Source organism: Chiloscyllium plagiosum, chromosome 28 (assembly GCF_004010195.1).
Source record: "Chiloscyllium plagiosum isolate BGI_BamShark_2017 chromosome 28, ASM401019v2, whole genome shotgun sequence".
Taxonomy (NCBI): Eukaryota; Metazoa; Chordata; class Chondrichthyes; order Orectolobiformes; family Hemiscylliidae; genus Chiloscyllium; species Chiloscyllium plagiosum.
The window spans coordinates 18394360-18410091 of NC_057737.1; the positions used below are offsets into that span (position 1 = coordinate 18394360).

Here is a 15732-nt window from a genome sequence, read left to right on the forward strand (position 1 = left end):
TGCTTCAACTCTCTGCTCTTCCACATGAGTTTGCACTAATTCAGAGAGTGAATTTTTGAATTCCTCCAAAATAATTACCTCTCTATATGTTTGCTCGATTTTTAAAGCTCTTATCCATCTATCGAAATTACTCTGTTTGATCCTTTCAATCTCAATATAGGTTTGACCAGGATCCTTCCTTAGATTCCTGAACAGTTGTCTATAGGCTTCTGGTACAAGCTCATATGCACTTAAAATGGCTTTATTTACTTCCTCGTACTTCCCAGATACCTCCTCTGATAATGATGCAAATACCTCACTAGCCCTACTTATACGTTTCATTTGGATCAACAAAACCCACATTGCCACTGGCCACTGCATTTGTTTAGCAACCTTCTCATCAACTTTAGGCTTGAACATACTTAACCAGTTTCTTATTAGGCTTCTGACTACCAGGGGCTTGCTCACCCTCACTCCCTTCCTCACAGAGCCTACCCTCACCCTTTATCCCCAGTCTTTTAAGCTGACTTTCCTTTTTAAGTGTAAGTTTTGAAGTTCAAAAGCTGTCTCTTTTTCTTTCTCTGCTCTCTTTTTCCCTCTCTTCTGCTGCTCTCCCTTTTTCTCTCTGTTCTGCTGCTCTCTCTTCTCTCTGTTCTGCTCTCTTCCCTCTCTTCTGCTTTTAACCATAACTCAAACTGTTTCATTTCTGCTGCCCTTTCCTTTTCTCTCCCCTCTAACTCAAGCTGCTTCATTTGCGATTGAATTCTTGCCGTCTCTATTGATTCTGATGATTTCCCCAGCAAGTTTAAATGCTGAGCCACTGCTATAATTCTCCTCACAGAAGCAGCCAGTTCCAATTCCAGCATCTCTGCTAATTCCTGCAGCTTGGTCTTATTCACCTTTTGCAAAATTTCTGAAGTCACGTATCCACATCCAGAAAACGTCTGGCAACTGCAAGACCCATTACTATCCCAAACTTTGTCTCCCAACCAAACCAACAACCGAAATAAAGACACTAGCACCTACCACTCGCTGTTTAAAATCCCAGACGAGCCCCCAGTCTGTTATGGACTAGGCCAGACTACTCAAAACATTCTTAAGCAGGTAGCCCAGACCATAACTTTGCAATTTGTTTCAGTAACTGTACAGTGAAAATTACCTGGAGTAAGTTTGCAAGGTTGACTACCAGGTTTTAAAATAGACAGAAATTTATTCACAAAATTACACAATGAAACATGAAGAACAGAATAAAGAAACCCTACAGAACTCAGTCTATCCAAGCTATACTTAATTATGCTGTTCCAAATATACAAAACATTCCCAATAAATAAACCCTCTTGAAAAACAGTATAAATGGAACAAATGCTTACAGGTTGAAGTTAGAAGGACAGGAGAGAGAGAGAGAGAGCCTGTTTTCACACCGTTCAATTTTGAACTCCTATTTCTGGACTGAACTGAAGTGCTGCTAGAGAGCTGACCACTCTCTTTTTCATTATACAGGTCACTTCTAAAATATGACCACTTTGGCCTGAAGTCTCATCTATTTACATATAAACAAAAAGTCTCTCGGTACCCTTTTATCTCTGTACCAAATAAGTCTAATCAACACCGAGAGATGTTTCCGACCCTCTGAAAAGTCCAAGGATACAGTATCCTTGAGAAAATGAACAGCTTTTAGAAAAAAGGGACCAGCTTTGTGACAATTAAAACGCTTTCTTATCCATTCGACCATTCTCAATCATTGCTGACAAAATATCTCTATATATAACACTATCTAGGATGATACTATGGCTTGAAGAGAGGTATTTTGTTCTTTTTTTTATGAAGCAAGGTTGAGAGAGAGGTGCTGAATGGTCTGCTTAAAGTCAATAAACAACTTGGGGAATTTCTTAAAAATTAGAACAAGCAGTTCGAATGGATGGAGTCAAGCTCCCACAATACCAGGAATTTTAGTTTTAGCTTTCTGTAGTTGCTGGAGTCTTGAAGCTGGATGTGCAAGCTCTTTTCCTCTCTCTCTCACAGCTATTAAGCTGGAATTTTTGCTGCTAGAATTGTATGTGAGACAATCTATTTTACTGAATTTGGCTTTGCCAATGGTGTGTTTATGGGATGTTACTATATAGTTAGTATATATTATTAAACATTTCAGTAGTTAGTTAAGCCAATTTTCTTTTTTTATTTTGTCTTTATTTTAACCGTAGTGTAACAATAAAGTATGTTTTGTTTAACGTTTAGTTTGACCAATCGAATTGCATCCAGAATACGTCTTATACTTACCTTGAAAATAACAAGAAGTTAGGCTCTGGGCTATCTTCTGAATATATTTTGAGGGGGTTTGGTCTGATCCACAGCACTATCCAAATGTGTACCAATGTATTAACAAACTAAACCACAATTGTAAACTTGGATTTTGCAAAATAACTTTCAAAAATGTAAATAGTGTAGTGTTTGGTTTGTGATTCTCCATCATATAGTAATACTTTTTATATAGAATAAAATATCAATTCTGAATTCATGATTGGTATCACATTCCAGTATATTAATGCTATTCTGGTAAGGACCATCAGTGAATTAATCACAGTGCAACTTGGAAATTTTCTGTTTTCCTTGCACAAGGGTATGATTTGTTTTGAAACGTGAAAATAGTGTGCAGCATCTTTTCTTCTGTTATTTTTTTGAACAACAGTCTACAAAATGAAAATAATTACTTTAAACAGCAGGATTTATTTCTTGTTCTATGCGGATGATGGTCTCTCTTATATATAGTAGAGAACTAAATCTGGTCAGCTCATAATGGAAGCTTTGTGGATTGAGCACTTGCCTTTTAGAGTAACTTATTGATATTTCTTTATCCTTGTCTTAGCAACAACATTGCTGTCTTCCTCAAAGGCTTGTCAGAGTATCAAAACTTCCATTTTGTCACAGGAAGAAATTGAAATTAACTTGGCCATTTTATAAGTCTCTCCAACTTGCAGGAAATTAAATTCACTTTTGAACAATGTTTTAAATAGGATATTTTAAATACTATTTATTTAGTCTGGTGTTTTCAAAAACAAGAAAAATTGCCACTTTCCATGATCCTACAAATGAATGTTGTGGTTGGGCAGGAAGCAATTAGATGTGCATGTAATATTTTTACCTCCATACAAATTTATTAAGTCATCATTCTAGTTAATGGAAATCATAAACTTTTATTTAATCATGTAAAATAATAGTAACTGTAGGCACACATTTGCAAGATATAATTACTACAACAATTTAGAAATATAATTTGCATACATACAAAAGCTAGACGAAGACATTAGACAGTAATATATAACTGACGCAGTCAATAAACGTACAGACTTGTGCAACAAATACAGAAGACATACAAAAATGGATTCATACACTGGCAGTTGCATAAGCAACCTCACAAATATGAAAATACTGTACTTAACAAAAATGAACGAAGCTGTGTGCACTGTAAAGAGCATTTAATGATCTCTTTAATGTGCAACATATCCCAAGTACATTTTATAAATGACTGGAATGCTGTGAAATCATAATCAGCACAAGATAATGTTATCTTAGTTTATCAGCCATCACTCTGACAATTTGATCTAAAGCCAGTTTATTAGTCCCAGTTTATACTCAGCTTTTCTATGTGTCTGGTTCTCATATTGTGCGAAGTTTTGTCGATAACCCAATATGAAGAAAAATTTTAATTAGCACTGGACAGTGCAAGCTATTCAATTACAGGCACTTATCCATGGGCTGACTAAGGGAATAATGGTTCATAGTCCCATTACTGATGGAAGGACATCAATATAAATGACAGACAAAAAAACCCCTCACATTTTAATGACAATAAAAAAGGCAAATATTATGATTCACAACTATCTTCTCATAGACATAGAGTTATACAACACAGAAATACACCCTTTGGTCCAACTCGTCCATGCCAACCAGATATCCTAAATTAATCCCATTTGCCAGCACTTGGCCCATGTCCTTCTAAATCTTTCCTATTCATATACCCATTCAGATGCCTTTTAAATGTTGGGGATGTTCACAGCTAGTTCACTTAAATGATAATATGTTGCTGTTGAGGGACTTTGGCTTTCTTTCCAAAATATGTTTGCTGCCTAACTTGTACGAGAATTTGGTTTGCAGGAAAAATTGACAATTCCAAAATTAACCACCCACTGCATTAAGCAATTTCTTATTAGCCATAAATACGATTGTGCCCCCGGCTGTTGACCCCACCCCTGCAATGGGAAAAGATCTGCTCCACCACTGTCATAAAGGAATTTGTGCCTTTTGTGTGGATAGATTGGTCTGGCTCGTTGTGCCCTGAATGGTGGAAGTGGTTAACCAAGTTGTCGAGGCAGATTTGGGCAACAGGAATAAGATCAATTGGAATTTAATTCAGCAGAAAGGGATTATTTAAACTTAACCAAGGTAGAAAGGGCAGAGGCAGTTTCATCACAATCATAGCAGAATGTTTTCAGGTGTTTTAACATTGAATTAATTCGCAGGCCACCAGATGGAGTGTTTTGGTGCACTGTATATAATATTTAGAATTTCTCAAATGTGCTTACAATCACAATATTCATCGTTATTGAATACTTTTGAGGAAGTGTTAGAAACATTCCTGACTAACAAGGGTGTCTAGTTATTAGTAGTAGGCTGGAATATAGAGTCAAGGCCACAAGCAGCTCAGCAATGATGTTATTGAATGCTAAAGCAGGCTACTGGAGCCGACTGACCCATTCCTATCCAAATCTGTGTGTTCTTATTCAGTTTATTGTTTTAGTGGGCTCATTCATCTTCTGGGTCTCAATTTAAGTAGATTTTAATTAGATTCTTAGCTAATGATTTTCAATTGAACAACACAATCCAGTGAATCATTTATTAAATGACAAAACCCCTCAACAAAAACATTTAAGGGAACAACTTCACTGATATAAATTCAAGATTTGGTCAATGTGGATCACTTTTGAGTGTCTTGTTTGATGCAAGATTGTTCTTTGTTTTAGTAAAAAAAATTCTATTTTAAAATATTTTTCATTTTACTGTGTATTAACTGGTTTCTTTTGGCAGAAGCAATACCAGGGGAGACTGTAGCCAAATTGTTCAATCCTCTCTGGCTGTACAATGAAATAATAAGCAGCTGAGAAGAAAAAGTCAAAATATTTGTTGCTGTTGGGAAATCAATCTGTTTTCCTTTGTTACAATCAATACTTTCAATTCATCTACCTCAGAACAAAATAATTTGGTCTGGTCATTTTTTTAAAAATGAAATTTTAAATATTTACATTTATAGCAGTTCACATTTGCCCGCGAATAGTGCTTTGATTAGAAGAAACTTAATCTGCATGGTCAGATGCAGCAGAAATGTGCCATCATTTTACGTAACTATAGGAAAATAACTGCGAATCGGTCTCACATGAGACCTGAGCAAACAACATCACAGAGAGTATAAAGACAAAAACTCTGATTCAAACAGTAGTCAATTAATGTCTTGTTAATTGATTGAATTATGTAGCAGTGGCTTTTTAAGAGAATTGTGATGAATGTTGCTAGAATAATTATGCGAATGACTGATGATGCCTTCTAAAATGTCTAGGTATAACACATTTTATTTCATGACCCAATGTAAAGTGATAACTGCAAGGTAAATGGTTTTGTAGGTTTCCTTTCTTTGCAGTAGAAATCTTCACCTAACATAGAATTGGACTTCTACATCAAAAGGGAAGTTTTTCTTTTGCATTGTGTAATTCGTCTCTCTTTCTACAATGTTTTGATGGAAAATTAAATTCATACATTACTCAACTACCATGGGCAACTTTATAAGCTCAGAACAACAGCTGTAGTATCATAGTCCTGAAAGAAGTAAGTAGGTTGGGTAAAAATGCCACACACATTGATGTGTATCAAACTTTAGCAGCTCAGTCATCAGATATGTGAAGACAAAGGATTATACTACCACCTGGATGTAGTTTGAATTACAACAATCTTGTCAGTGGATGTTCAATTAATTTTCAATGCTTTCAAGTTGCTACTTGACTACAATGCTGAAAATGTGTTGCTGGAGAAGCGCAGCAGGTCTGGCAGCATCCAGGGAACAGGAGAATCGACGTTTCGGGCATAAGCCCTTCTTCAGGAATCTTCGGGCTTATGCCCGATACGTCGATTCTCCTGTTCCCTGGATGCTGCCTGACCTGCTGCGCTTCTCCAGCAACACATTTTCAGCTCTGATCTCCAGCATCTGCAGACCTCACTTTCTCCACTTGACTACAATGTCCAGGGTAACCATCACATTAAGTTTGGACAACAGTAGAGCAGTGAAACAGACCAACTCATTCATGCCAACCAGATATCCTAACCTAATCTAGTCCCCTTTGCCAGCATTTGGTCCATATCCCTCTGAAACTTTCCTATTCTGACAGTCCAGGGAAAACAGCCCCAGCCTATTCAGCCTCTCCCTATAGTTCAAATCCTGGCAACATCCTTATACAGCTTTTCTGAACTTCCAATAGGAAGGAGACCAGAATTGCACACACTATTCCAAAAGTGGCCTAACCAATGTCCTGTACAGCTGCAACATGACCTTCTAACTCCTGTCACTCAATGCTCTTACGTGAGTACTTAACAGAGTCTTGAAGCTTCAAATATAAAAATGTATGTATGAAATGGTTTATAAAAATTACGATCAATATTTTAAATGATTTGTTTTGAATGTAGTATTACAAAAATCTGTTTTTGCTATTCCAGCTACCTCTTCCTTTTGGTCACTTTATTTCCCATTTATCTGCAGTTTTTTTTAAATATAAAAGCAATGATTAATATTGAAATACAGCATATAATGGATAAGGCACCCTGAACATAGATGTGAAGTCTTCCATCAAATACATCAAAAATCAGGTTCATGACTACACTTGGACTAAAAGTCAACAATTTACACTTTTGAACAAATACACAAGCCAATTACAATGACTTCATGTAACCTTTAACAACCAAACCAAACTCCATCTTATGTTAAAATTAAATTTCTAATTATCTTTGAAATGTTGCTTTGGCAGCTTGGTCATAAAAAATTCTGATGTTGTAATTCAACAATAAATTGCTTGACTATAATTACAATACCAATTGCTTCAAAATACACAAAATACATCATTTTAGGACATAGCAACAGTCTCCAGTCACTGGTACTCATTTATTATAAAAACAATGTGTAGCATAATAATTTGGGGTATGAGTTTGACCTCTCAAATATCATTGACTGATCTGAGCAGTCAGTCCAAGAAGGTAAGACCCATCATGGTTGTATCAAACAGAATTCAGGTGGATACCAGAATTAGGAGTTTCATTTTCGTCAACTTCTGGAGTGATACTTCTTAACAGTCGCTGTTAAAATACAAGTTTTAAGTATGTTATTACATATAATTTCTTTGGTATACAATTAAAAAGTCACTCTTTGAATCAACATTGTGTAAAATACATGAATTACTGACTCATACTTATAAAACAAAGAAAATCAGCTTTCTTATACTGTCATGAAATTATAATGGAATACAAGCTGTAATAGCACAATAATGTAATCTACAATAGTGCTGTTTTAACTTTACAGACGTGTCTGTCTGACAACAGTCCAATAAAAACTGCGACCATTCTGCACACACTAAACCTTTACAGGATGTGTTGCTATTCTAATGTGTCTGTTGCGTTGTTCACGAGCCAAAACATTTATTTCTCCATCATGAATATAGTTACAAATTGGTATGGTTCTCTGGGCCAAGTATGGACGGTCAATAAATGTAGTCATGTCTATAACCCTTGATTGAATATAAAAGAAAATATGCCTTGTCAAATTGCTTCAAAAACAATGTTTGTAACAAGTTTTCAGAATATAACCTAAAATTATTGGGTGTAATATACTGTACACACCAATTCTTCCCAACAGTGGAGAAATGAATAGCTATCTGTGATACTGAACCACACAGGTCAGAAATTTGCCTTAATCCTTGGAGAGTCAATTAGGTGCTTGAAATGACCTTCAAATTGTCCCCACAGGCATGGGGAGTTGAAAAAAGTTGATTGTAATCCAGTGGCAGTAGAATGTATGAGCTGTTTGCCACTGCTGGTTGAGGACAGAACTGAATAGACTGGTATTATATCTAGAATTAAACATATTAAAAGTAGACACTTCAGCATGGTATCTTAGGCACAGTACTTTCAGTGGAACATCACTAATGTCCATTAACTCCTTTTGAGGAAAAAGCATGATTGCTGTGAATGCTAAAGGAAAGAAGTGCAATCAATGATTCAGGAAAATTTAAAACAATCACTTACGATATTTACATATTTCATTTATCTAATGGGCATAACCATTTCATGACATGATCATTTTATTGACTATGAAGCTGAGTTCCTTGTATGTAACTATTAAACCATTAGTCTGAGTGGGATTTATTTGTCGAGGTGAACAATCAAATTGCTGCAGTTTTAACTGAAGGAGGAAAGCAAAAAATTGTCAAGCCAGACCATCACCAAGATTTTAGCTGACAGTCTTTGGACCCCATTGTCCAGCTCAAATGGGCATCAGATGCCTGCACTATGTGAGAAAGCTGATCAGCTGAGACTCTGTGCCAGGCTTATTATCCAAGTAAAGATGCTTGGAGGGTTCCCAAAGCAAACACTGATGAAGCAAACGATAGCCTCCAAAGATAAGAGACAGAGGGCAGGTAGACCTGTAATTTGTTCATATGCATCTGTGAAAATAGCCCAGTGATTGGATGAAATCAGGGATCCAGCATGCTAGTGGGCTTGTGAGGTTTCCTGGCTAGTTGCCTCTGTGCCTGCTTCAATTAAGGCTTAATAATTCGGTTCCATGTTATAAGGTCTGGAATGGGCCTTAAAACTGTAGTGATGAATCAAAGTCAGGAGTCTGGCAACTGGACTAAAACAACACCCAAGGTCTAGATTATAGTGGTGCTGGAAAAGCACAGCAGGTCAGGCAGCATCCGAGGAGCAGGAAAATCAATGTTTCGGGCAAAAGCCCTTCATCAGGGCTTTTACCTAAAACACCCAAGGCAAGTGGACAATACCAATCCCTCAGGATGTTCCCTACTTCAGTATTTGGTCTGTGCTAAGTTCATTCATCTCAGCCAGGATGTTGGTTCCGGTAGTTCAATTTTTGTTCCTGAGTTTCTTTATTCCTTCAGGGGATGCGGCTTTCACAGCTAAGGTCAGCATTTGTTACACATCCCTAATTTCCCTAAGCAGCTTCCAGGCCATTTCATAGGGCAGTTAAGAGTCAACCAAATTTCTGGGTGTCTAAGGTGTATTTTAGGCCAAACTGGATAAGAAAGACAGGTTTCTTTTCCTAAAGGAAATTAGCAAACCAAATGGGTTTTTATAACAACGATTGTTCGTGGTCACGGACATCATTACTGGGATTAACTTTATATTCCAGGTTTATTAATTGAATTGAAACAGCACCAGCTGCTGTGACAGTGTCTGAAATTGTCACTAAAGCATTAGCCTGGGCCTCCGCTGTCTCTCCCTCTTTCCCTGGAATGGAATAATTAGCTCATGTTTCTGCTTCTTAAAGCATTCCAGCCACTCTTTCCAAAATGATCTACACTATTTGAGTAACAGCAGGAATGGGTTCAAATTTTTACTTTGTACAAAACTTGGTGCCATGCAGCACTCCGGGCTTTGAACTTTTAACTTTATTTTTCAGTTACTACATTTGATTAGGTTCATACTGAAGTCCTGAAATTGTGAAGGACAGGCAATTCAGAGCTCCCACTGACTGAGTCTCTGTCTCACAATTATGGGGCTACCAAGAATGTAAAATGGGTAAGCTATTGCGAAGTGTTTAATGCCTGTGGAGCTTTTACCCCAGAATTTTAAAAATATATTCCACAAAGCAGATGAGAAAATTGGCAGAAAACGAACAGGAAGCTAGATATTAATTCCTTCTACACTTAAACAATGAGGAGATATCAAACACACTTCTGAAAATAAACAAATGAATCAGCAAGCAAGCATTTCAAACAGTCGGTCAATCTGTGACACTTGCATAGTTCCCTTGGAATAATCTGAACATTGTTTGCTTTCCAGGGTCTTGTCCCCACTAGTCACCAAAACTGAGTGTGAAGACTCACTTGAACATCTGCCACATACCTGTTTAAATGTTCCTGGAGTAATTATAATTTTGTAAACCATGTAGGACGGAACACAGATAAATGTTGAAGTACCAATGCAGTAGCCAACTACTGTAGTCCAATAAGGATATGAATAATTAAAGAGCTTAAGTTCTAGAGGGGTTGACAGGAAACTGCCAATGATGAACTGTTGAAAAATAGGACAGCTGTTGTTAACAGAAAGAGAGAAACAATCAAATACAGATTTACAACAATTTGTATCTATCCTTTTTCAGTGATGCCAAAGAGTCGTTTATTGAAAAGTTTGATAATGCTATGAAGTATTCCCACAGTTAGAGTTGAATAAAGTATCATCTGTTTAAATATGGCTACAGACACATTTAATTTGCATTTAATTCCCAGATCAGATATAACATGGGTTAGATGGTCACTTAGGACAGAGTTGCCCTAAGTCTTCCAATTTCTCCAAATTCAAAAGATACTTTGTCACAACAGTCCAGCAGTACACTAAATTTCCTTGTTCAACACTTCTCCCTTTTATTTATTTCCAAATTGAGTTTCTTTAATAAAACTCAGGAAGCTTGTACAATGTTCTGTTCTTTTTGAATACTTTGAGTAATGATTTGTAGTAAAGTATATTATACTTTAAAGAATATTTAACATCATTTCCTCTTTGTAATTATTTACATTTAGTGCCAATGTCATTCCACTATCAAGAATATGTCCTTGCTATGGACAAAAAATAACCACTAATTTTTCTGAAAGGAGATTGGCAATACAGAACTTGAATGTTGATTTAAAAAGACTTTTACCAAAGCTTTTCATTTAGCATGTTCCTTCAGATATTTATGATAGGCAGAATACAGATTGTACTCAACCAACCTAAGCTTGTTAAATCCAAAGAAAATACCATCTATTGGATATCATTCCATAAATAGGTAGCATATGGTAAATAATCTTAAGCGTGCATCAATGAACAATTTAGGATGATCAGTTGAGCTCAGTGTTGCTCATTTATTCTTGCTTGAAGCTTACACAAAGACCTGTTCTCTGCAAACAAAAGGAATATGTTCAAGTCTTGCACTTTTAAAAAATCTTACATGGGAGCACAGACAGCTGGTAACTTGTTGCCTCCTTTTGAGCAATAGTTAACTATTGTTTTCTCCTGTAGTATTTCTTTAATTTGTCCTGATAAGAACAAAATGAAAAGCTTCAGCAACATATCTCCATTTTCAGCAATAATTTTTTTTCCTCACAAGACCTCCTAAAAATGGTACAAGTGTCCATGACCATTACTCATTCAGGCATCAGTATGTTGGGTACAAATCACAGCAACAGTTCATATTAAATGGTGTAAGGATGGTATTGCTTGTTGCTCAGATTTATTGGAACCAATGCCCATTTGAACTGAAATATAAGTGTATGCACATATATATATACAATTTGCTTTGTTTCTATGAATATTAATTTGATAGGACTTCTATATTTCCACCCAATGGATGTAGCCTTTCATGAGCTATGAACTTTAGCAGACCTAACCTGTGTTACGCAATGAGTTAACTTCAACAAAATCTTTCGCAATGTAACACTGCAGTTACAAAAATAATGTATTTAGCTTAGCAGTAAATTAATTTTATTATGGTTGTGGTATTTAGATAATGAATTGATGGGACAGCTTGGGATCTAAAACCATTATCAACTGATTGTCAAGTGGCTTTATTTAATGGGTTCATTCAAGTTAAATATCTACTCTTGAGTCTGCCAAATAAATCTTGTTCTGAAATATTCCCTTCCAAGATATTTGACCTGATTTTTAAACATTTTCTTGCTCTTAATTTTATGCATTCACAGTTTAAATGAGAAAAAACTTGAGCCAACACATCTGCAATTCTGTAGGGTAATGTCCGTAAACGGCTATGAAAAGGATACTAAATTGGTTTAGTATATTCAGGCTAAGGTGGAGAGATCAATTGAAATAAAGTCAACTCAAACATAAGCTGCGATTTTGTTCCAAGTTGTAGTGCCATAGGTGTGGGTCTCTGAAGTAAAAATCAAGCTGTATTGAAATAGATACTTTCAATTCCAGTAGTTAAAGAGTGAGCATTTTCAACAAACCGTTTCTTTAAATGATGAATAGCAATAGCATCATTAAAGGAACATGTTGAGAGATTTTAATGAATTTAAGGATCCAAAGGCAGTTACTATATCAATTAATAATCAGTAACCCACAAGGATTAGCTTTGTGTGCAATTCGTCAAATCAGTTTTGCCCATGTTGCAAGGTGCTGGCATTCCTCCAAAGCTGTTTCACTGACGCTAATACTGGAGTTTAAATATATATATTAAAAAAATCACCAGGAAAAGATCCAAACAGAGATGCTGATAAAAATCTTTATTGGAAGATTTTATAAGTTTGCCATGAAAGTACCAATAACATTTTAACTTCCAATTTCTGCTTTCCACTTTTGTAATAAGTAAGAAAGATGGTCTTTGACACCTCTGTAAAGGAGAAGTTGCCATAGTTCCAGATAGCCATGAGGCTGCTCTCTCATTAGAGAGAATTTAACCTGACGGTCACCACACCTCAGGTGAGGGAACAGGTTAAGAAGGGGGTAACCTCGGCTGATGTGGGAATTGAATCCACACTGTTAATGTCACTCTGCAAAGCAAACCAGGTGTCCAGTCAAATGAACTAACTGACCACCAGCTTTGGGTGGGGTTACAGACTATAATGTACCCTTCTGATACTAATTAAATTTCTAACCAACCAAAATCACTGATGCACAGTTCCTAATGGAATATAGGGGAAAGCCACTGCTAATTTGTACTTAGAAAAGTGTGACAAACAAAAATGAGGTAAATGCTGAGAGAACCTGGCATGGGTCTGGTGTTGGCACAGTCAAAATTAGAGTGGTGCTGGAAAAGCACAGCAGGTCAGGCAGCATCTGAGGAGCAGGAAAGTCGACGTTTTGAGCAAAAGCCCTGGTTTGACACTGCTGGTTAAGGGGCAAATAGTGGCCTGGGAAAACTTCCTGCTCTCCTTTCAAATTATTACAGGTATCTTTAATGTCAGTTTGGTGCTATCATTAATAACATTCTCAATGCTCCATGAGAGGATTCGCATGGTAAAATCGGGCTGAGTCAGCACAGCTTTGTCAAGGGGTGGTAATGCCTGACAAATCTGTTAGAATTCTTTGGAGGGCATAACAAGCACATTAACAAAGGAGAGTCGGTGGTTGTGATCTATTGGTTTTCCAGAAGGCCTTTAACAAGGTGCCACACAGGAGGCTGCTAAATAAGGTATCAGCCTATGGCATTAGGGGCAAGATACTGGCAGGGATATAGGATTGGCTGACAGGCAGAATTCTTTTTCAGAATGGCAGCTGGTGACTAGTGGAGTTCCCAGGTGTCAGTGTTGAGACCATAACTAGTCATGTTATGGATTAACAACCCAGTTAAGGAACTGGAGACAATGTTGCCAAGTTTTCAGATGACACGTAGATAACTGGAGGGCCAGGTAGTTTGAGGAGGCTGCAGAAGGACTTGAACAGGCAAGGAGAGTGAGCAAAGAAGTGGCAGGTGGAATACATCGTGGGAAAAATGTAAGATTATGTACTTTGGTAGGAAAAATAGAGGTTTGGACTATTTTATAAATGGGGAAAGGCTTCAGAAATCTGAAGCACAAAGGTTCTTAGGAGTCCTAGTTCAGGATTCTCTTAAGGATAACATGCAGGTTTAGTTGGCAGTCAGGAAGGCAAATGCAAAGTTAGCATTCATTTCAAGAGGGCTAGAATACAAGAACAGAGATGACTTGCTGAGGCAGCATATTCAGACACATTCAGAATATTGAGAACAGTTTTGAGCACTGTATCTAATGAAGGATGTGCTGGCCTTTGAGAGGCTCCAGCAGAGAACGATCCCGGGGATGAAAGCTTGTTACGTGAGGAGCAGTTGAGGATTCTGGGTCAGTATTTGATGGAGGTTAGGAGGATGAGAGGGGGATCTGATTGAAACTTACACAACACTGACAGCCTTGGATAGAGTAGACATTTCCTCTAGTAGGAGAGACTCGGACCAGAGGGCACAACCTCAGAGTGAAGGGGCAACCCTTTAGAACTGGGATGTGGAGGAATTTCTTCAGCCAGAGAGCGATGAGTCTGTGGAACTCATTGCCACAAACGTTTGTGGAGGTCAGATCACTCAGTATATTTCAGGTAGAGATAGACAGGTTCGTGGTTAGTACGGGGATCAAGGGTTATGGGGTGAAGGCAGGAGAATGAGATTGAGAAACATATCAGCCATAACCAAATGGCAGAGCAGATTTGTTGGGCCAAATGATTTAATTCTGCTCCTACATTTTATGGCCTTGAGACCTTATTTTAATATACAAGTAAAAGTTAATAGTGTACCATAACTGAAGGGTGACACTTAAAATATTCTTTGACACTTTACAGGAAATCTATAATGCCATGGCTATCAATATAAAAGCTTTGATTCACAGTAATTAATTGCTTTACTTAATATACCTTTAATTAACAGAAAATTGATTGAGAAATTAATGAAGTCTAAATGCATGTGAATGCACAGAGTATAATAAATAAGATTGGGGAAATTACAGGTGCAGATTGCCATGTGAAAATATGATGTTATAGTGATAACACACATCTGACTCAAGGAACTGCAAGACTGGATGGTAATAAATTGAATAACTGGAATAAAATTAGTAATCACATGGGTTGATTAGGAAGGGCTAGCCTGGATTTCTAAAGGGGAAACTGAGTTTTTGAAGAGGTCAATAGAAAGGGTCAATGCTGTTGATATAAAATGTATGGACTCTCAAAGAGCACAAATGTGGCATGAGAGAAGACATTTTCACACAAGTGGTCCCAGTCTGGAATGCACTGCCTGGAAGTGTGGGGGAAAGCAAGCTTAATCGAAGCATTCAATAAGGTACTGGATGTTTATTTAGATAGAAACAATGTGCAAGGATATGGGGAAAAGGCAGATGAATGCTGTTCAGTCAGAATGCTGGTTGGAAAGTTAGTTCAAACGCAAAGCATGGCTTAATTCTGCACCCTAACAATTCTGAGATTTTGTGGCAAGGAACAGTGAGAAAATATTAAAAGCCTTCCAATCAAAGAGTTCTATCTTTGAGTATCTAAGCTCTCTAAAGGCTGTTTGATTTGCAAAGGTCAGTAAATTTCTTTACAGGGATTGTGTATTGAAGCACATTTTAACACAGATATTGCATCTTGGGTCCATCCAAAGGAGATGAAAGGGCCTTTATATCTTACATTAAATAAATCATTTCAATCCCAACGGATACACAGTAAACATCTGCTTTTACATTTACAAATCGGAATGTTTGTTCAATATGACAGAAGTGCGCAGAAACAGAAAGATCACCTTGATCAAGCACAGGGTATATTACTGAAGCTCAGAATTTGTGCTATTGCTTCAATGCTAATGCAAATGTTAATGTGATCGCTGTTACACCCATATTGTCAGTTTCCTGTGCCTTGAAATGAGTGCCCCATCTTTAATTAGTACTAGATATAAATCAGTAACAAGTTGTTGAAAAACTGCCGTCAAGGCTAATC

General features: G+C 37.0%; 1 protein-coding gene across 5 annotated transcripts in view; it reads right to left on the reverse strand.

Annotated features, from left to right (window-relative positions):
* Positions 1-7200: 7200 nt before the first annotated feature.
* LOC122564004 (sodium-dependent serotonin transporter-like) overlaps positions 7201-15732 on the reverse strand; it is a 58411-nt gene continuing 49879 nt past the window's right edge. For 3 of the 5 annotated variants that reach the window (XM_043718424.1, XM_043718426.1, XM_043718425.1), the window contains exons 14-15: positions 10153-10320; positions 7201-7368 (exon numbers count right to left, since the gene is read on the reverse strand). In XM_043718424.1, coding sequence (XP_043574359.1) covers positions 7291-7368; positions 10153-10320 — 246 coding nt within the window. In that variant the 3' untranslated portion in view covers positions 7201-7290. Of the gene's footprint in view, positions 7369-10152; positions 10340-11233; positions 11322-15732 lie in introns of those variants that run through there. The other 2 variants (XR_006315791.1, XM_043718427.1) reach the window with 2 other exon arrangements.